Here is a 23,255-nt window from a genome sequence, read left to right as displayed (position 1 = left end):
TTTTTTCTTATAAATTTGTGTTTGAATTGTGCATTTTAAAGAAATTGTTAAATCACCCAAAGTTTAGGATAGGTGCTTTTGTATATAAATCTCAATATACAAAATAAAACAAAGAAATCATGCTTATTTTCTGCATAAGTGGAAGACTCCTCTGGGGCTGTCAATGAAGCAGTTTTCACAGTACTAACTTCACTTGAAAATCATTGAAAAAATAATTTTAAAACCAGAAGCCCAAAACACGTTCCACTAGGCACAGACATTAATTTTCAATTTTTTTTGTGATATGAATTAGAAACATATGATGATGTGTGACATATCTAAAAAGGCATGCTGTTAGTTTAGGATTTAATTTATACTTTGTTTGGTTAACCAAATAGTCTTATTATGGTAAACCATTGAAAACAATCAGCTTTACAGTAAGTTATACATTGATAGCTAACATGTGAGTTTTCAATTTCTTTGGGATTTTATATCCCTAGATGTACAGTTAGCATGTTTGCCCCAAAACAGTACATGCCGCAAAAAGAAAAGCAATAAGGAAGGGATAATGAAGACGTATTAAGACTATTTTTTCTAAATCAGCACATTTTGGGTTGTATGTGTTTATGCAGTTAATATCTGTAACTATGTAGCTTTTTTTTACAGAAGTGGTATTCAAAAAGTATATGTTTCTTCTACACCTTTGTTTAGCTATCCCTCTAAAAACCCAAGCCAATGGCAAACAAGAGGTCGAATAAATTACAAAGAGAATTTTGAAGTTTAAACCACATTTACAACATTAAATACTTTCAGATTATGGCAGCAGTCTTGCAAAAAAAAAATATTTAAAGCTTATGTGTAACATTTGTCTTTTTGAAAAAGGTTGACTTGATGCTTTCAAATACCAGTGAACTAAAACTTTACTAGTTGATATATTCAGTCAATTTTAATTTGGTACTTTTCTCAATGAATTACTTTCAATTCAAGCATGTCTGGCCATATCTTCAGCTATAATGTTTGCAGTGCCAGCATACACCTAGGACCTGGCTCACTAGGATTTGTAGGAGTTCAGCATCTCTGAAAATCAGGCCCTTAAAAATTTATTTCAATTAGCCAATAGTTTTGTTTGTTTGTTAAATGAATTAGGTTGTTTTTCACATATGAATTTCACATTTTATAAAATATTTAAACCATACAGGACTGTTTTCTTCTAGGCTTCACATCTACTGGAGAAATGTCTTGAAAATGCCACTAGAGGGCACGAATACATATTCTCTTAGACACAGGCAAACCAAAATTAGGTTTATCTGCTGCCAGATTCTTAGTCACAATTATGTTATACTTCTATAAAGCAGTTCCAAATAAATGAAACTTGCAAGTCACAGCTGAGCAGATGGAATTATGTGATTATCAGACAAGATTATGGATTCATCTCAGGTCAAATCATTATGCCATTCTTATTTATCAGTGATTTTAAAATATGTAAAATTTGCAAATTTTACTTTAAAAGTGTGCACTGAACTACAGGGAATCAAAAAGCTTAAGGGAAACAAAAGCAAAAGAAGCACAATTATGAGTGTACTGTTTTGTCCTTCTGTATTGGAAGTTAAATATCACTTAGACAAATGAAGGATTAGATAAACAACAGTACGCTTTCCTACAACACTGAGTTAGTGCTAGGAAATAGAAGACTGTAGTTTAGCTACCTGCCAAGCTTCCGATGTGATACCAATTTTCAAGTTTTGGATTTTGAAAGTGGAGCTGTTACATATAGTAGACTTTTGTTGATATGTTATCTCATTTATGATTTGGGATTAATTGGGTTATAGAAGCCATTGTTTCTCATGCAAACCAGCATTAAGTAATGTAAAATGATAGGATAATCTAAGGATTATTGCTTACCCCAATTGACTGAGGGCAGATGGTGGCATGTTATGTAGGTGCTGCTGTTGCCAGCCAGTTACTGAACCAAGATGAAGAGCACTGGCTGTGTTAAACCCAGAGAGAGATGATAAGTCTGCACTACTCAGTGAGTATTCTAGATATGAAAACAGAACAGACAATAGCTAAATTAAGTGGAAAACAATTAAACAATAAGTAGCACCATAATTTAAATTTACATACATAATATAATAAGCTTTTTTATCTTCATTATGCCAGTGGTATTAAATTGCACTAACAAAACCGGAGCCTTTTCTTAAGTCAACTAATCAGTTTGGGAACAAATAATGCACTAATAACATCCTCTAATTTATGGAGGCATTTCTGGACATAAAGATCCAGAAATGGTCTTGAACCATAGAGTCATTATTGCCATGCATAAATAGTCATAGTTTCACAGTCTTTGAGGTCAGAAGGGAGCATTAGCTCATCTAGTCTGTATAGTGCAACCCATTGTACTGTATTGAGTCCAAGAGCTTGCATTTGAGTACAGTGTATCTTCCAGAAAGGCATCTAGTCTATATATCCATCTAATCTATGCAGTACTGGTGTGATGTAATTTTCTGTAATATTTAGCTGTGTGAACCAAAGAAGTGCCTCTTTTAAGTTATACTGTTTAGCAAAAGTCTTTCGGAAAAGGCTTTATAGAGCAGTTTTCCATTATAACAATGCAATTGCTTCTTGAATCCCTGTATGTCTCAAGTCATTTATAGACTCAGAGTAAGCTAATGAGGCTTTCAATCACCTAAAGTAATACAGAATACAAATTCCTCTCTTTGGAGCAGCATACATAAAGGAATTTCATTACTACTGAGCCACTGCATAGGTCAGTATCTTGCTCTCCCCTACTATTCACATCTTACATTGATACTTACCGGTACCATATGTTGTGGAAATGGCTGATGGGTATCCTCCCATCCCTTGCCCTGGCAAAGTAGGAGTTGCTACGGAAACCACTGGGGTAGCCAATGACTGAGCAGACTGGGAGTTATTTATCCTCTGATTCTTTTAAAGTAAGTAAAATAAACAAATTATTGACAGGTTTAAATCAGTTAAATGTATTGGATTTCAGGGTACGTTTTGTGCATGAGATACAACTTAATACAGGTTTCATGAAATTAATCATTTAACATGTCGCTTTTATGAACTCTGTCAACCCTATCATTTACAATCCTTCAAGAGATTAGTTGTCACCATAGTAACCCATTACATCAGTATCTCCTAGGAAACCAAACTTGTAACAAGTAAGATTGCTTTATTGTGGGTAGAAAAGAGACCACGTGAAAAACTGATGAAATATGTAAACTCAACTTCCATTGTTTTGCTTTTCATTTAAATGCAAAAATTTTATTAAAATCAGCAATAATGGATTTTATGTTTAATTCAGTAAGCAATATTGCGGCAGTGCTGCATAATAAACTCTCTCCAGCAGATGGTGCTCTGGCTACTTCATTCTTTCTCACAGTAAAACAAACTTCAAAAATATTACCTAGCAAAGCAGTTATACATTTGTCTTTAATTCTTTGGCACTGGATATTTCAATGCACAAATTGCACCAAGGAATTCAAATTCTAGGAGCAAAAGGATAAAATGTCCAAAGAACCACTTAAAAAAACCCCTAATAAGGTTTGCCACTTGCAAAAAAAGTAGTCTTCTTTTAGCATGCTAGTAAAATACTAATAGTGGCTAAGCTTCCTTCTCAAAGGTGTTTTTTTTTTTTAAACATGCAGAGGTTGAACAATATAGGTAACAATTTCATTCTTGTCACCTATGTTATATACCAAATCGATAATACTGGGAATGCTTAATTTTATTTCAACCACTAACTCCATATAAAAAGCAGACAAAACAATTGTTTTTGTATTAGTAGGATGAGCATCACTACCACTTACCAAAAGCAGATCAACATCCTCAGACTGAGAGCATAGGAAAGGAGTGTTAATAATTAGTAAATGTAAATATTTATCAGCAGACAGCTTTCAAGCACAATAAATAGCTTCATCTGATAGGCATAACAGGTTAAATAATTTTTGAACACTGTCTACAAAAATAACATTTCATAAAGACATTCTTTGTCCTCCTAATGAGATATTTGTCTCAATTGTGAAGACAATCTATCCAGTTTTCAGCACAGGTCCTTGTCTCACTATTCATTATTTCTCTCCAGCCCCAGTGGCTGCAGAGATTGTATAGTAGCACCTTGTTGCCAGAGACCTGACCAGTCAAAGAATCCCTTGGAAAGTATCAGTTTTAAGGTCTTTGGAATAAATCATTTGATGGAGACAGCTTGTCACAGCCTTGGTCTACTTGAGTGTAGCTTCATAGGAGACTGTATTTATTACTCCTCATCTTTTAAGAAGAGAGCGTCACATTTCTGGGGTTTTAGTTTGATATTCAAAGTTAATTTATAATGCATCAGGCTAAAGTAGCCAACTTGCAAGTTGTTTTAATAGCTTGTCTGTTACATAATGGAAAAATGTGTTTACAGCACTATCAGGATCCTTTTTTAATCATCCTCACTTTTAATGTTACATCGCTCATGAAAGATTTACTCTTTTGTAGGGAATAGAAAGACACTAACATGAAACGCTTGATGACTCAACCTTATATCATAAGTCCTCTGCTTCAGCTTTGTTAACACAGACAGGAGATGCATAGCTCCCAGGTTAGATGCTTTCACTTTTTCTTACTACATCTAAGGAATAATTACTGCTTCTCATCATTATAAAATGTGACCCTTTTCCCAGCACGACAGATTTCCAACTCATTTGTTTCTGGTTAGTCTGTCATTTGCTGAGGCTCTGATTGTGTGGAAACTAAACCAAAGTTGTTAATTACAGATCATGTATAGGACTAAGTTCAATCTTGTAACAAATCTAGGAAAGGATTCTCCAGTCACTAGGAAGGAGTGCTAGGAAATTGAGAGTGTGCAGAAAACAGTTACCATTTTTCTAACTGAATAGAAAAGAGGAGGAAGTAAAAATGACTTCATAAAAAATATAAACAGACGTGGAACCGGTCTACAACCAGAGCAGACTGGACAATGTCAGAATATAGGGCCTGATCCAAACCCATGGAAGTGAATGGGAGTCTACACAGAGAAATAGCCATAGTTTGAAGGGAAAGAAGAAATGCCTAAGGAATGCATTACCACTGATGGCATTGTATTTTTGCTGCCTGGTGGAATAAGCACTCGGAGATCTGGTTTACGGTTGTTCATTCCCAAATTCATTGGGGGCGGAGATTTTGCTTGCATATTCTTGTTCAAGTTGCCAGGTGAGACCAGCAGACCTGGTGAATTTCGGGGGTTGCCATACCCATTCCCTGTTTTTTTGGAAAAACAGAACAAAATGTTAAGAAGAGGAGTAGAGATTCAAACACATTTCCTAAGGTTGTACATGAAAATTAAAGCTTGATATTACCAAAACCAGCATATAAACTGACAAAGCTTACTATGGGTGCAGTGTAAGTGCCCATGTGTGAAAATATAATCCATCTGGTATTTGGAACAATTGGTTTTGAGACACTTTCCCTCATGACAGTTGACCTTTCAATGATGCAGTGAAGTAAAATGTGGTTATCTGACACTATTGATATACTGTAGAGTACTGTGCACTCAGACCAGCCAAAACCTAACTTTCGTTACAAAGAAGAGTCAGGAAAAGTCAGACAATCTTACGGTTGAAAAAAATGCAGAAAACTGTGCTGTGCTTTCATGGACAAATACAAGAGGATTGTAACTTGGCTGACTCACTCCTTTCCAGTTCATGGTTTTGTTTTGTTTTTAGACAAAGAACAAGTATAGCAAGGCTATAATTTCCAGAAAAAGCCGGGGGAGGAATAGGAAGACTCTTAAATGCTTTTCTACTCTCTTCCCCTGACTTTTAGGACCTGATCTTGTCAACAATAAATTCAATGGGAGAAGGAGCATGTCCTTATTTGGAAAATGCCCCTGCTATCTTTCCTCCTGCCTTCCGCAAATCCTTGAAACAATCCTGACAGGCAAATGCTTCGTATTGTGCTAATTTGGAAGCAGTTTCTCCTCTATAACTGCAATAATACTAGTGCTTGAATAGCAATGCAATTAATGTCTTCCCAGCCCACCAAAAACAAGACCTTTCCCCTCTCACCCATGAACCTTCCCCGCAGAGAAAGCCTGGGAAAAGAGATGGCTTTGTAATGGCTCTCCAAATTCTGGCTCTGTGGGACCAAGGGAGGTAGAGACAATGTACAACCCCACTGAAGTAAATAATATTAAATCTTTAATGCAGACAGAGAGGGAACTCTCACATATGAATATCAAGAAAACAAATATTAATCAAAATATTCCATTCTGGAATGTTTAGTTCAGAATTAGCAGACTGAGATATGCATTCAAAAAATAACAAGGGAATATGGGCTTGTAAGCAAGGCACTGACCTAGAAATTGGAAAACTTGGGTTCTGTTCTTAGTACTGACACCAACTTCCTGCGTGATCATGGACAAGTAATCTAACCTCTATAGGCCTCAGTTTCTCCATCTTTAAAATGGGGATGATTGCCATACCTCGCAGGGGTGTGTTTGAGGCTAAATTTGTAGGGTACACCATAGGAATACTGATAAATAAAAGAATGCATCCACTTGGTGTAATGTAGCATGTTGATTTGTGTAATTAAAATGTGTCTGAGTAAGAAGAATATTAAATCATAATTTTAATCTGCAAACACATAAGGCTAAATGTATTCACTATATCAAGTATAATGCTCTTCCGGATACTTGGAAAAATTAAGATAAAGACTTTAAAACATCAAAATGACTTCGGATATATTTAAAATTTTAAAAAGTCTTGTTCATAGTTAAGTTGTCTGTTTCTTTTCTCAACAGCATCCTACAGGTAGCAAGATAAAATATGTATTAATTAAAAAGTGGATTTTACACTCATCAAAATTGAAGTAACAGAGCACTTGCAAGAATTTTTCATTTAGTATCATACAGGTTTTTTTAATGAACAATTATTTTGAATGTGTATTTGCTATATTTTTAGCCTTAATTAATGCTATGGGTTATTAGAGAGATGGTGATTGAAAGGAGGACATTTTAAGGATGGTATTTTTCTAGAAGCTATGCAGTGCTTTTTTCTTAAGATGAAGTTCAGTTTGACAAACACAACATATGCTTTACTCATGTGAGATCTGGTTTAAACAAACAATCAAATGGAAAATTATCTTGGTAATTGCAAAAAAAAGAAGCAGCAGCAGCATTAAAAAAAACTGTTAAGAAGTGTGGTGAAGTGATCTACAGAAGAAGCTGAAGCATAGGCAAGGTTTTCTCTGATACTGGTTTTCATATAGGAGCTATTTTGTTAAAAGGAAGTAAAACCGCCCTGTGAAATGTGTTGTAATATGATATGACAAGCATTTGTTCCACGTGTGAAAATGAAGCTGTTTTATAAAAACTGTATGCTTGTTTTTTTTTTTTAATATTCTATAATAAACTTTCTGAGATAATCCAGCAAAGGCCATGTACCATAGCGGATTTTTTCTGCTTCTGATTTTTGGAGAAAAGAAATGTTTAAAACAAAAACAGTACAATTTTCCACAAAATATTTTTATCGACCCAATGAAAGAATTTAATTTATTTAATGAAAAGAATTTAACATCAGGAATATCTTTCCATCATTTAGAAATTATGCTATTCAAAAACATCAGGTTTTTTATATATATTTACCTACTGATATAAAATATTTTGAACAGTGATGATATTTTTTTAGGTTTATATTTTTAGAACATCAAATTATTTTTAAGAACTACTGCAATCTTCTCTTTACCAGTGGATTTCTGCTGTTCTTGGCATATTATGCCAGCTAGCATTTTGGAGCCATATAATGACCATTTCTCTTTCCAGCCACCAAATTGTTTTTCTTTTGGCATAATGTGGAATCAGGAATGTAAGACTGTGGACTCTAAACCAATGATATTGGAACCCATCATTTAAAAATCAATGATGAATACGTGCATGCGGTTTACAGCGAAGAAGAGCCTGCATTTAAACCAGCTCTCTAAACCGCATCCTCCTTCTTACTCACAAAGCTGTGGCCTGCTCTGAGGCAGCTGTCCCACCTTCAGATAAATCCACCAAAGAGAATGGTCTAATTTACATTCAGAGGCAAAAAAACTGTATAAGCCTTCTAATATACAGATTAAACCTTTCTTCATCCTATACTTTAAAATTACACTCCGCCTGGAGAATTATCAATTTAGATGTGACTGTATGCAGAACATCACATTCCACTACCCACTAGAAAGCACAAAAATTATATGTCATGTATGAATGGATTTCCTGATTATAGATTATAAGAAAATGAAGAACAGATGGATTTTAGAGCAAGTTTGCTTTACATTTTTATTTGGTTAAAAGCCATATTTCCCTGGAATAGAACATTTTTAAACATTATGGATATAATTTATAATGCAAAGTGAAAATAAAAACAGTAGATGTACAAATTTTAAAGGGCATATATCAGAACGTTCAAATTCACAGCAGTTTCAATTCAAGAAACTTTAAGCACAAATTGTTTTTTCCTGTGTTTTGTTTGTTTTTGTTTTGTTGACTTTAAAGAGAGAAAAGATTTTGCACATAAAAAGAAATTGCTTATAGTGAAGTAGCGCAACACCACTAAATGTAGTGCAAGACTTTGTATTTGGATTAACTGCACAATACAAAGAAAAATTCTTTCTGAGTATAGACTCCTTTTCTTGGGCATGTTCCTGTGCCCATCAACCAGGGAAAACTCCCACTGATTTCTGAGAACATATTGCTTAAGTAAAGATTGCAGGATTGAGCCTTATATATCACCTTTTAAACTCTGTCAGATCCAAGAAAGAAATTTCTATGTAGCAGGAGCTAGTTAATCAATAATAATTAATACAAAATGTTAGTCCATTAAAGGAAAGATATAACTTGAACTATATGAGATATATTTTCTCAGTTATTTCAAATTAATTATTTTTAATTGTTCACTTCTATGCTGTAAAAACTTTAAGATGAATTTTCAAAAGTGCCCAGCAAGCAAAGTGAGGCCAATGCTAAGTACTTTGGAAAATTTCATCTTTAATAGCCAGTAAACAGCATTTAAGACCGGATGCTGTATCCCTCACTCAGATTAAGGCCATAACAGTAAGGACAGCAGGATTTGGCGCATATTTTTTTATTCTAAAATGGCACCGTCAAGAATTTTAGGCTCAAAGTTAATCAATTTGGACAGTGATTCCTGTTTAGATTTCTGAAAGTTTTGATTAGTTTCATTTCATCGTTAAAAATGCAAGGAAATAAAAATAATAAATGAACAACAACAAAAGAAGAAGACAAAGAAGGAGAAATACTTGTCACGTAGGCCGAGATTTTCAAAGCTGTCTAGGAGCTTTTGATGCCCAGTTCCCATTCATTTTAATCGTAATGGAGTGTCCAAATTCTTAAGGCGAGTTTGAAAATCTCAGTGATATTTTCAAATTGCCAGCATTACTATTCACCTACAGGGTTACTTTTGGACATGTATAGTCATTTGCATAACCTTGCTTCGTGTGACCAACAAACCTCTGAAAATATATGTGAAATTCAGAATGACACTATATAAAAGAGAGAGCCACCTATGCTGTATTTTACCTTGAAATTTATAATACACACAGAATAAGTGAGAAGAGAATGCAGAGAGCAACAGAAATCTTGCTAATTTTACACCCAATTCTACATTCTTTACTCAGTCTAATCTCCCATTGACTACAAAAGGAATTTTGCCTGAATAAGGAGTAATTAAATGCTGATATACAGGCCTCTAAGGACTCTGGTGTCTCTTTTCCTCTTAGTCCATATATATAGTTCTTATTTCCTTTAATTCATGTGCACTGATGGCAGAACAGAACTTATAGTTTACCACCGAAACAAAATGGATACTCACCCTAATGCATAAAAGCCCAGGAAATCATGCTCACCTACAACATAATTTTGGAAGGAGCTAATGACTGAAGGTTTTTACTCACATGTTGCATCTGCTAATCATTTCACAGTACATTACCTTGGCTAACTGCAAGCAATAGAAGAAAACTGAAGTGGAAATATGTTATCTGAGAAGAAGAAAATCTTTACATTAAAGTACCTGCCCATTCCCACACTATTACACTAATGGACCATCTCTACTGAATTACAGGGAGCAGACCAAGATAGATGTGGTGTATAAAATCTACTGACTTTGAATGAAAAAATATTTCTGGCATATCATGAAATATCAGCTGCTTTTGTGCTGAAGTGGAGAAGGGTACGGGGCTAAACAAATATTTTTAGGAAAGTAGAGAAAAATAGCTCAACAATTCTGTTCTTTTAAAGATTTTTTAAAAATAATTATTCCTTAAAAAGTGACTATGTAAATTTAGAGATAAAAAAGCCTGTATGATGTGATGTGATATTATATTATATCCCGGTGAAGTAGCTTAAAGATCATTAATGAGAAATTGTTGCCCATTCCTCTATAGCTATATAGGGTCCTAGTCGCAGTGCAGTTCTGCTGTATAAGGGAGAGGGAAGGATTTAGGGGCTGTGCAAATATGATGAGAGTGGTGGGAAACAATTTAGCAACAGGCTGTGGCTGAGGGTGTGCAAAATGGGAGGGTGCAATTACCCTCCTACACTCTAAAGGGCAAATGCTTAGTGGAGCTCCCCTGGGGCTGTGCAGTTTCCCATTGCTGCCGTTGCAGAGCTATGATCAAATCTTTGTCTATCCAAAGAACCTACCAACCATGTCCCAATGAAAATAAGTATAATTTTAAAACATAACTAACAAGAAATGTGTGAATTAATTTGATAAACCAGCCCAGTAACACACAATATTGGTAAGACCGACAATGGCTCGGGAATAGGGAAGTGGGTGGGGAGGATCTGCTCCTCAGGGAATATGATGATTTCCATGAGGAGAAAATCATATGTCAGCCCTCTTCCAGCCCCTGGAATAGGGGTGTACCAGGGAATGAGAGAGAAGCATGCTTTTGGCTATTCTAGGTGGGTGGGCAGACCTTTGGGGAACTTTGTAGCCAAGGTTATACCAAGGTCTGAATGACCCTATTCTTGCACTCCCCTGTCTGTCTGTATCCATCTGTTGTCTCTTGTCTTATACGTAGTTTGTAAGACCCATGAGGCAGGGATCATCTTTTTGTTCTGTTTGTACAGCACGGAGCAAAATATGGCCCTAGTCTATGATAGAGCAATACAAATAATAAATAATAAGAATACTGGGAGCACACTAGTTATTTTAATCCAGTTTTGCCCTCTCCACCCAGCTAAATGCAGAAATGGAGCAACACACAGATTTGCAACTATGTGCGGATTTCCGCCCCAACATAGCTGCTATTGTCAATATTATTATCAGTTCTCATAATGACTGTTCATCGGTCCATACAATTTGCATTGTTTGATAATTCCTTACCATCTGATTTAGGGAATTTAGGAATATATTCCTCTAATGCAGGAAAACATTATGTTTCCTATTTTGTTACCTCTAATTGTATTGACTTACATGCTTCCACTTCCGCAAAACTGTTTTGCTCTTTGGTTTATATATCACATTATCTTATTTGGCCTGGAGTTTCACCTGATCAACTCAGCAACTACATTTTAATTAACAAGCAAAACCACTTAAGACTATTACATGCTGATATTCATATTTGCACTAATTTATAGTACTTTGTAGCTTAAGAAGTCGGGACAGTTCAGGGAATAAGAGACCTGTAGCTTTACGCTATGGGCTCTTCAAGTGTTTAAAATCAGAGCCCTTGTTAGGTAACAGGGGTCAGATGGTCATGGTGAGGTGACTGGCCGTGGCTGAGATAGCCAGCATGCCTTTGGGTTGTGAGAGACAAAGTGAGAGTTAGACATAGTGCAGCATATGTTGCTCCCTTTTCACTGGTCATTCTCCCCTTTGTGGAGTTTAGTGCCACAGTCAGCGCTAGTGTACATCTAATTCTTGTACACTAGAGGCCAGAACTTCAAAGGAGCTCAGCACGCAAAATCAGGGCTGGATTTTCAGACAAGTTCAGCTCCCATTCAGCCAGCATGCCAGCTCTTCTGAAAATTGGGCCTTCAGTGTCTACATTGTAAAAAAAAGACCTGAGGCAGCAAATCTCAGAGCCTAGGTCAATTTAAACTTGGGCTCAGGCTGCTAGGGCTAAACACAGCAATGTAGATGTTCCTGCTCAGGCTGGATCCTGGGCTCTGAAACCAAGGGAGGGGGTGGGTCTCAGAGTTCAGGCTACAGCCTGAGTGAGAACTTCTACATTGCTAGGTTTAGCCCCATGAGCCCAAGTCAGTTGTCCCAGTCTCTGAGACTCGCTGCCGTGTTTTTTTCTTTGCAGTATACATATATCGACAGGGAGCTGCTGGGTGCTTAGCTCTTCTGAAAATCTGTCGCTTATCTAAGTGCTTAAAAGGGAGATGAGCTCTTTTGAAAAGGTGGCCCCAATTGTGGTTGCTGAGCACTTGAAAATATGGCCCAGAGCTCTGTTCAAAATCTGGTTTTAGGATTCAGATTTTCATGGATTTGGATTGCCCAATGCCCACTAGAAATTAATGCCTAGTCCCAGGGAAGCAATTAAGCACATGCATACTTTAAAGCATGTGATTAGTTCATCCCCCCATCTTGGGCATTCACAGATGGACAGCTACAATCTAGCCCTTTGTATGCAAATAAACTACATTTTCTTTTTGTATGAACTGCCCTTGAGTGTTAAATCATGAGAAAGAGCAAAGAAGCTTACATAATAGGGAAAACACATTATTGGAAAATATAACCCTTTTTGAAGATATTAAGGGAAAAATGTTTTGAATCAGGAGACAATATTTTGGTATTTATCCCCACTTTACTCCTTGAAAACCTTTTTAAAACATGGGGCAATTCATTTACTTCTTCAGCTGTTCTAAATCAATGACCTTTTGAGGAAAATATCACTATATATGTTAGAGAAAATATTTCCAGATAATAATTAACTCCAAATATAAATGACTATAGAATAAAAAAAAAACTTATTTTTTAGCTTCCCTCAAGGAAATCTTAGAAATATTGGTTACTATTTTCTTTTTCATAAACAGTGATAAGTGGTATATTTGTTAAATTACATATTTCTTCTTACACACAACTGCTGCAGAAATGAAGAACACATGGTTTCAAATTCATGTTCAGAAAGACTGGTGACTGCATATTCGGAACACAAATCACACATTCCTAAATCTCCATCCTTTCTATGTTATTAAATTAGATCTTCTCAGAAAAGGGCAGCATGTGAGGCAAATTTGCATATATTATATAAAGATAAAATAAAACTTTTTAAGATCAGTTCTGTGCAAGCAGTTGTAAATCCAAGACAAAAACAGAGTTACTGACCCTGCCCTATTTCCTCTTATTTTGCTTTGATACTTTGAGCAACAGTTTCTGCTATTATCAGGGGACAAATCAGTTTGCAAAAGATGTGGACAACAACTGGAGTCCATGGCTTAAATACTTTAATTGGGGAATCATGCTGAAAGTTAATGGGCAAGAAGCACATTAACTCAATATTGCCAGGAGCTTCTGAGTGCTGCTTTGCTGCAAAATCTGTATTCCCAGCTCCAAGGGTTAAATGCCTTTCTTCCTGGAGCAAACCCATAGCTGCATTCCAAGATCTAGGAGGCATCAACTATCTCTTTCAGTACTCAAGGGTAAGCATGAAATCCAGATGTTTGCTGATTTGCAACACTTCCTTATATTCTCTCTTTCTCTGAACAAAGATGCAGATTGCACAGTGGAAAAAGACAGCAGGATACCTCCTAAGAAGATATGTAACCAAAATATAAAGGGTAAAATCCTAGCCTCACTAAGTGAATTGCAAAACTCCCGTTGACTTCATTGGGGCCAGGATTTTATTCATAAATAAATTAATGGAGATATCCTATCTCCTAGAAGTGGAAGGGACCTTGAAAGGTCATCAAGTCCAGCCCCTTGCCTTCACTAGCAGGACCAAGTACTGATTTTGCCCCAGATCCCTAAATGGCCCCCTCAAGGATTGAATTCATAACCCTGGGTTTAGTAGGCCAATGCTCAAACCACTGAGCTATCCCTCCCCCCTCCATGTTACCATTTGAGCATGGATTTTCTAAAGGAATATTTTTAATTGCTTGTCATAAAAATAAAAATGAAATTGATCATGCTTGTCTTTAAAATCCTACTTATAGAGAACTGCAGCTTGTATGACTCACTTAATTGTTCACTACTTGTGATCTAAGGGCTTTCTCCTTAGGAGAGATGTGAGGGTGTTCTCATTATTGACTCAGTCATTTATCCTTTCAATCTATCTTTTTATAAATACAAATATTGAGACACTATAAATTAGAGACAAGATAAGACAGAGAATAACTCAAAGATCATTCTGTTAACACTTCCACAACTGTTGGAAACCCAGTAAAGGGCCACATTTTCGCAAAGTTCAGGCTGAGGTCTACACAGAAAAATGGAGTTGCTTTCAGGCACCTGTTTACGTGAGTGTACATCAGTTAACACTTTTGTGTGCAATTACCGGTTAGCATGTGATTCTGTTTTTTGTGTATGGACCGCAGCCTTCACTCTTGAAAATCTGTTCTCCAAAGGTTTGACTGGGTTCAGTTCACCTCAGCAACAGGTCGACATACCACTTCAGTCACCCAGAGCACAGGTAGGACTTAGATGGTACACAGGCCTTCTGCCAGCCCTCTGCAAAGGTGTGCATTTCAGCCATTGAGAGAAACACATTTTTCAGTATACTATATATTATATTTGCTGGCAAGATCCAGTGCTGCCAACTGTCATGATTTTATTAAGTCTCTCTCATTCTTTGGTGTTTTTCTTAAAGCCCCAGCTCCTGGAGTCAGGTGATAATGGGAAAATCCCAGCTGTCATTAAAAATATTTTTTAAAAGAAGTTTCTAGCCTGTTTTCCTGGTTGTGGAGAAAAGCTTGAAAATGTGACAAATAAAAGTTCAAGCCCCAGAAGGCAAATAAAAAAATCTAACAATTATTTTATTTATTTTAAAATCTCATGTTTTTTAAGACAATCTCATGATTATTGAATGCTTTAAGTTGGCAATATTGAAAAATTAATGAATTATGGTGTAAAAAGGTCTTGAGATTAACCAAAGATCCACCATGCATCTCGGTAAGTGGATGGACTGTATACGGAATGATTGTAAACTTGAAACAGATATACGCAATTTGTTGGGGGAAGAGTCCATGTGGCTTTGTAATCATGCCTCACCAATCTATCAGAATTTTTTGAGGCTGTCAACAAGCATGTGGATAAGGGTGATTCAGTTGATACAGTGTAGGTGGATTTTCAAAAAGCCTTTGACAAGGTCCCTCGCAAAAGGATCTTAAGCAAATTAAGTAGTAGTCATGGGATAAGAGGGAATGTCCTCTCATGGATCAGTAACTGGTTAAAAGATAAGAAATAATAAATGGCCAGTTTTCACAATGGAGAGAGGTAAACAGTGAGGTCCCCATGGATCTGTTCTGGGACCTGTACTGCTGAACATATTCCTTAATGATTTGGAAAAGGGAGTGAACAGTGAGGTGGCAAAGTTTCCAGATGATACAAAATTTTTCAAGATTGCAGTCTGCTTTGGACTAAACTAAGAACTCGGTGACTGAACAACAAAATAGCAGATGAAATTCAACACTGATAAGTACAAAGCAATGCACTTTGAAAAAAATAATCCCAACTATAGATAGATAGATTCTAAATTAGCTGTTACCACTCAAGAAAGAGATCTTAGAGTCATTGTGGATAGTGCTCTGAAAACTTCAACTCAATGCAAAGGAGCAGTCAAAAAGGCTAACAGAATGCTAGGAACTATATGGAAAGGGAAAGAAAACAAGACAGAAAAATACCATAATGCCATTACATAAATACATGGTGCACCCGCACGTGAAATACTATGTTCAGTTCTGGTTGCCCCATCTAAAAAAGGAACTGGAAATGGTTCAGAGAAGGGCAACAAAGATGATCAGAAGGTATGAAATGACTTCCAGAAAGGAAAGATTAAAAAATCTAGAGCTGTTCATTTTAGAAAAGAGACTATTAATGGGGAGGGACATGAGAAAGCTCTATAAAATAGTGACTGGAATGGAATGGAAAAAGTGAATAGAGAAGTGGTATTCGTCTTTCCCCACAATACAAAAAACCAAGGGTCACCCAATGAAATTAATAGGCAACGGGTTTAATACAAACAAGAGGAAGTACTTTTTTTTCCACAACACACAAGCAACCTGTGGAACTCATTGCCATGAGATGTTGTGATGGCCAAAAGTATAGCTGGGTTAAAAAAAGAACTAGATTAGTTCATGGAGGACAAGTCTACCAGTGGCTATTAGCCAAAATGGTCAGGGATGGAACCCCATGCTTGGGACAACCCTAAATCTCTGCCAGAGGAAGACAGAGAAGTTTCTTTCCAAAATTGCCCTGCTCTACATTGTCTCCCTGAAACTCTGGTACTGGCCGTTGTTGGAGACAGGATTCTGCACTAGATGGACTATTGGTATGAACCAGTATGGCAGTTCTTATGTTTTTTCTTTTAGACAGTAAATTCTATGGGGCAGGTACTGTTGTTTACAATACATTTTTACAGCATGTACTACATCTGATGGGAGCTTCTAGATATACTACAGTATAAATGGTTATGTTAATAATAATAGTTTTTAATGCATTTCTTTATTTAACATATTCCATACTTATGGCCCAGGAAATATTTTCCCATTGACATTCACCAAAGCACATCTGTAGAGCAAGGATAAGAATTCATGTGTAATCCTTTTAATCAGTTTCCTTTAGCATTAGGTTGGTTGTTTCAGTTTGGATTTTCACCAGAGCCTAAGGGAGGTAGGCACCTTCAGAAATTCCAACCTGATTGTTTTTTCTCCTGCTCACAGGCTTATTTGGGTACATTGCTGCTGCTTCTTTTTTTTTTATTATTTTTTTAAATAAATCTTTGTTTTCATTACATTTTTTTAAAAAGGTGTTGCCCAGAAATCTTCCAGCCTGAGGGCTCAGAAATTAAAAATAACTATTACACACGTTTCTATTTGATATGAAATAGTAATAGAATATATAATCCATTTGTACACAGTAGGACTGGGTGAAGTAAAAACATGACTAGATGAAGTAAAATCAGTAGTGTAGCACTAGTGAGTTGTGATACTGGCTGAGAGAGAGATCCAAGACCCAATCTGGCAAAAACTGAGATGGCCTCTGGTATGCTGTACTTAATTTTTGGAAGAGTGGATTTTACCACATTCCTCCTTAAGTACTCCCTGCTTGCCTGTCTGCTGATTCAGGGATTAATATGGGATTGGTGTTTTAAAAAGTACCAGGAAAAGTTTTTCAGAAATGACTAGTGATTTCTGGGTGCCCAACTTGAGTGACCATAAAGAGGCTGGATTTATGGAGGAGGAGAGCTCAGTACTATCTGAAAATCAGTCCCCATTAAAGTGTTTTTGACACCCAAATTGCTAGTTACTTTTGAATTGTGTATCCCTTTTCTTTTGATATTGGCTTTAAGAGGGAGAAAGTGAGGAAACAGGAATGAGAAAAACAAATTACAAAAAAAGAAACAGAAGAAAAGAAACAGTTAAAATGGCATTTTTGTTGAAAATACTGCTAACCTTACCCCTTTGGAAAATCTCAGGTTGGATTTAAAGGTTCAGGGTCAAATTCTGCTCCTATTTCATTATTATTTACAGTGCTGTAAACATGAAATAACTCTGTTGGAATCTGTAGACTGATTCCAGATTCAATCTATGTAACAGAGCAGAACTTGTCCCACAATATTTTTCTAGTTATGTTCAATGGAAAAATTAAAAACAACATAAAACTATGTGCTCCTTATATGAAGACTCAATACTGGTGTGAAATGCAAAATATAATCCAACTTTAGAGGTAGTGAAAACCAGGAGATCAAAACATATGGGCAAAGAAAGGCCTCCAAAATCAATAGTAGCATTAAGTTTTTAAGGAGCAGTCAACAATTATTTGAAATCTTCATCCTCTGTCAGGCTTTCAACAATTTTAAACCACTACACAAAATTATAGCTCAGATAACGTATAGCAATAAAAACACTTAGGTCTCATAATTAGTTTCTTGTCAAGTTCCCTGCAACTTAACTGGTTTATGTTTAAGGGTAAATGTGCTCCCTAAAAATTAAAACGACATTGCATACTTTACTATGTAAACAGGTAGCATGTCACTTGATTAAGCGGTTACGATGAAAGGTGTAACTCTAAAGAGGTTTTACAACATACTGGTTTAGGTCCCAAGAGTTCTTGTTCTTTTCTTTCACTCAAAAATTTCTGGTTTAAGAGAATGGCACCAATCACATTGATATATTTATAACTTAGCAGCAATACTAAATGGGAAGTTCACTCTAATTTTGCTGGCAGTTGCTACTCTCAGAAAGAATCATAAAAGAATCATAGAAGATTAGGGTTGGAAGAGACCTCAAGAGGTTATCTAGTCCAACCCCCTGCTCAAAGCAGGATCAATCCCAACTAAATCATCCCAGCCAGGGCTTTGTCAAGCCGGGCTTTAAAAACCTCTAAGGATGGAGATTCCACCACCTTCATTGACATAACATAAACTGTCCCACTAGAGTTTGACTAAGAAAAAATTTATTCTAACAAACCTAAGGTAATCTTGATTTTAGTTTAAAAATACCACTATTGGTATTTAATTGTGTGGAATAATAAAAATGTAGTCAGCCTTCTTAAGTTTATGTCTTGGGTTGACTCACAAGGTAAAACTATGGATGATTTTAGGGTTATTACACATAACGATCCAAACCAACAAAATAACATAGTTTTCAAAACGTGGATGTAACTAACTTAAGTAGCTTTTTCCGTTTCCCATTTTCTAGTTATCATGTAATTTGTTAGAGTCATGCCAGAAACTTGTGCCCTTTTGTTGGCAATCAAAAATAGTTTCATTTTGTAGTGATTGAAATTAAACTTTTGAACAACTTAGCTCTTCTTCTTGGAGTGCATTATTTTGAATATATGCTATTTTTGGATGGTGCAGAAAAAATGCAAATTCATAAAGTTCTAATTTGGCAAGAAATAGGAACCCTAAAGTAAACCACATGATCGTGCCACCATCTAAGATGCCAAATGGAAAAAACACTGGGGTCTCTGTTTTTTCTGAAAAATGGTTAACAAAGAGAACTTTTGATGTTTATTCTTCTGTACCCTTATGAGAGAGAAGGCTCTCTCAAATAGTGGCATTGTTGAATGAAGCTACTGAGGCAGACGATTCAACCATATATGACCTCTCATCCTCTTTCGGCCCTATATCAAATCCCCTCTACTGTTTTGCATTTAAGACATGAGGAACACATATCTGTACTGGTGTTTTTGGCTCTTATTGCCAGATAAAGAACAAAGACTATTCGTATAATTAAATATTTATGACGCATTCCTGGTAATGTCCCTCTTACACAGCATTAAATCAATTGACCAGCCCAAAGATACACTGCTTGAAAGCCAAGTGTGTAATAATAGAATAAGCAATCTATATTCTCAAAGGGTCATTCTGTCCTCTTTATTATACCTAACTTAAAAGAAAAATACACATTAAAAAAGCATGGTCCCTATACTTAGTGTGTTGAGTGTGTCTTCTTTAGACAGTAAAATGTGTATAGATTTTAATGAGCACCAAGAATGACAAAGCCAACTAGACATTTAGAACAGCAATCATTTTAGTAGACACAAACATTTTTAGAATGAAACACTGCCCTCCTTACTGCTTCCCAGCACCTTTGTAAGAATGAAAAGAACAGGCAAACCAATGATGGTGCTACCATGACATGTCTTAACAGGCCAGTAGAGGGAGCTCATTAATAGGGCAATCAAACTTCCTCTTTTAGTTTCATGGCTGTGGTGCCTGAAGCTTCAATCATGTACATGGTCAAAAAAAGTATGACATGAAACCATCAAACATCACCAAAATGAATCTTTTTTAGCTGCATTTATGCAAAATACCAACAGATAATAAACAAATTGTAATTTTCTAGCATGGGTTTTGTGAGAATAGGAGAGACTAATGGTTAAGAGCCATATGTTCATGTATTCTGCATTCTGTAGTCATACGGTAATACAAAATGACCTCTCCAAGCTGCAGTGCCAGTTGAAAATGCCTACTTGGTCCACTGCTGTGCTGTTTCAATTTCAGAACATATCCAGCAGGCAAAATCTGTGATTTATTTGCATGTAACAAAATGAAAAAGAAAAAAAAGAAAAAGGAGTGGTCTGAGGCAAGTTGGGAGAAGTCAGGGGGAAAAAAAAGAAATATTATATCTAGTACCCTGGGTAAGTACCCTAATGATATACTGTAAGAGAGTAGAACTTCAGAATATGTATCACCAATTATTGCTACCACTGGTCTTTGGTACACATGATAATGCAGCATCACTGGCCTGGTAGTATACTGCAGCATTTATTGAGCCCGGGAGCAGTTCCTACAACATAAAAGCAACATCACTCTGATATTGCAGTCCTTACCAGGAATAGCTCCAATTTAAATCAATTGGATCCAATATTTTTCTATGCCTGGATCTCCTAAAGTCTTTTGAAAATTCCTTGTCTGTTAATCTTTGATTCTATAAAGCAATTAAGTAAATGTTTAAAGTTAAATTCTACTACTGTTTCATTGCAATTTTTGTAGCTCAAAATCAATACAAATGGCAAGTGCTTAACTTAGTACATGCTGAAGTGCTTTGCTGAATAGGGGTGGAGTTAAGCATATGATTAAAATGAAACATGTGCTTAAGTGCTTTGCTGAATCAAGGTCCCGATAAGAAACCCAGTCCTACAGTCTTTACTCAAGTTTATACTCACTGGGCAAAATCCTGGCCCATTGAAGTGAATGGCAAAACTCCCATTGATTTCAATAGGATTGGGATTTCACCCCTTGACTTCAAAGGGAGATTTGGCAGAATAAGGGCTGTGTGATTGGGCCTAAAGATTTTTACAGAAAGGCTTTAGGTTAAAAGGAAAAGCTTGAGGACACTTTGTACATGGAAATCTATTAAGGGTGTGGTTTTCTAAGGTGCTCAATGGTGGCCTAATTTTGCTCCCATTGAAGTTGATGGTAGAACTCCCATTGACTTGGCAGAGCTGAGCTCTTTTGAAAATCCTCTTCTAAGCATACAGTTATTTTGAGACCAAGCCCATGGTAATGATCTGTTGTGGTGCATAATACAAAATAATATTACGCAACATAACATGCTCTTCTCTTTACCTGCACTGGTGCCTGCACCGGTTGTGAGGTCCCCACCCATCAGACCACCTAGGGGTTCAAATAAAATAGTCAAAAGGATAATGGCTAAGATAAACCACAAAGGTCAAACATTTTAAATAATATTACCATGTTTTCTCTCAGATGACCCGTTCCAATGTCCACTGAAGTTCCTGGAGATCTTTTAATTGACTTCAGCGGGCATCAGATCAAGCCCATAATCTTCAAACTGCAAAATGCCCTTTGTATGGTTTTATAGCTAACAATATTTGTGTCATGATGTCATGCAAACACAAATATATGTGGAGTAGCTGACACTTTATAGAAGCTGACATTTTCCAGAATTTTTTTCAAGCTGACATAGTCTAAGAAGCATCCTTTTATTTTAAAAAAAATCAGATTTGGTCTGATGATACTGGATTATTTGAAAACATAATTATTTCATTGTTAATTGCATTAGAAAAGCCAAAGGTGATAATTCTGCATCGGGTTGGTGCCAGGCAATGACATATTGCAAGTAGCTCTATGAATACATTAATGGTAAAGAATGATTGTAACACATTTGTGTAATTGTTGATTATAATATTCTTGTTCCTTTTGCAGACATTCGTTCTGTAGATTTATATGTTTACTTTTTTCCTCGGGCTGGAGACCTTGTATGGTTCTTTGAACTCTGAATGCTTAAGGCTGACGTTGCTTCAGCCAGACTGAGTGAATGATCCTAATCCCCATTTATCCTGCTCAGAGGTGACCCTGAATCATCACCAGCATGGAAAGCAACCTTTTGTTTATACACTTCAGCTTGGAGGTGGCTTACCATTTACCAGTCAATGAGCTTATGAATACATACAGAATCACAAATGTTGTATTTAGCCTCTTAACTGCTGCTTAAGTATTAGAGGCCTATTTTACTTTCGAAGATAAGGTTGCCCTGATCACACTTAATTTTTCAAGCTTATGAAAAACAGTGCAGTGTCTTTTTGCATGACACAAGTAGATGAGCTGCCTTTTTATGTAACAGCAAATTGTCTGCCTTTCATCCTTTATTGATTTCCTTCATTCTTAAACAATACTCAGATGTTTCCAGAACATTATTTTCAGAGCTTTATTTTATTTTATATATCTGGGTAGGAAACCTCTTAGGCTTGTTCTTTGCTTTTTTAAACAGCAATTTTGGGCAAACTGTTATGACTGGTAAAAGAAAATCCTGCCTTCTGAGTACACTTTAAAGTGACAGAAGATGCACTGGTATTCTGATAATAAAGAACACTGAAAGAAATGGGATTTAACAGAGCCTACCTGTGTTTCCTGCACTCGGAGGCCGATGTGTCACACCAGGAGACATGCTATTTCTCTGCAAAGAAGGGTGGGCCAGTGGCAAAAGGTTGGGGTTACCCAGCGAGCTGACTGGGTTACTGTATACCAAACTGTTGTGGTTGGACACTGGGATAGAAACTGGCATCTCAAAATTGGGTGGCGGAACAGCCTGTACAAGCAAAAAAGGGAAACAAAGACAAGAATAGTACAGAAGCACAACAGTCTTCAAGTACAGTTACTCTATATTTAGTTCAAATATTTTGTAACTGGTGGTTAAAACATTAAAAAAAAAACACCTTAACAATCAAGAGAAGAATTTAAAGCACTAAGAAAGGCTTTTACAAATGGCTTTACAAATCATGATTCAATATTCCTTTCCTGCAGCTTGTACATCTTCTTTGTGAGTATTGGAAGGTTTTTTTCCTCCCACTTTGTTTAAAACAAAACCCCACTTCATTAGGCTTCATTTTCCTTCTCTTCCATTCAGTGAAGTCATAATTGTTCATTTGTGATATCTTAATCTGGTGTCACAGATGACTGTAAGATCAAAGGTACATGATTATGATGACTTCATTGCATGGAGAAAAATGAGAAGGGATGGAATGCAAGGGAGAAAGCTTTAGTTTCAGCATGCGTTGCTTTAGCAACCAGAATCATGTTAAAGGCACAAACAACCGAATTACTTTTTTAAAAAAGTTTTTCCTTAGTCT

The 23,255-nt window shown here is 36.3% G+C and overlaps 1 protein-coding gene across 22 annotated transcripts in view; it reads right to left on the bottom strand.

Annotated features, from left to right (window-relative positions):
* Positions 1-23,255, bottom strand: part of MEF2C (myocyte enhancer factor 2C) — a 156,003-nt gene that overhangs the window by 11,919 nt on the left and 120,829 nt on the right. For 15 of the 22 annotated variants that reach the window (XM_054031376.1, XM_054031362.1, XM_054031363.1 and 12 more), the window contains 6 exons: positions 22,528-22,714; positions 21,232-21,279; positions 5,072-5,244; positions 3,813-3,836; positions 2,796-2,925; positions 1,882-2,017 (listed from right to left, as the gene is read on the bottom strand). In XM_054031376.1, the coding sequence (XP_053887351.1) occupies positions 1,882-2,017; positions 2,796-2,925; positions 3,813-3,836; positions 5,072-5,244; positions 21,232-21,279; positions 22,528-22,714 (698 nt within the window). The remainder of the gene's footprint in view (positions 1-1,881; positions 2,018-2,795; positions 2,926-3,812; positions 3,837-5,071; positions 5,245-21,231; positions 21,280-22,527; positions 22,715-23,255) is intronic. The other 7 variants (XM_054031377.1, XM_054031380.1, XM_054031379.1 and 4 more) reach the window with 2 other exon arrangements.

This window comes from Malaclemys terrapin, chromosome 6 (genome assembly GCF_027887155.1).
Source record: "Malaclemys terrapin pileata isolate rMalTer1 chromosome 6, rMalTer1.hap1, whole genome shotgun sequence".
In the NCBI taxonomy this organism is placed as follows: Eukaryota; Metazoa; Chordata; order Testudines; family Emydidae; genus Malaclemys; species Malaclemys terrapin.
The sequence above is the reverse complement of the archived record's forward strand: the minus strand, read 5'-3'. Positions and strand labels throughout refer to the sequence as shown.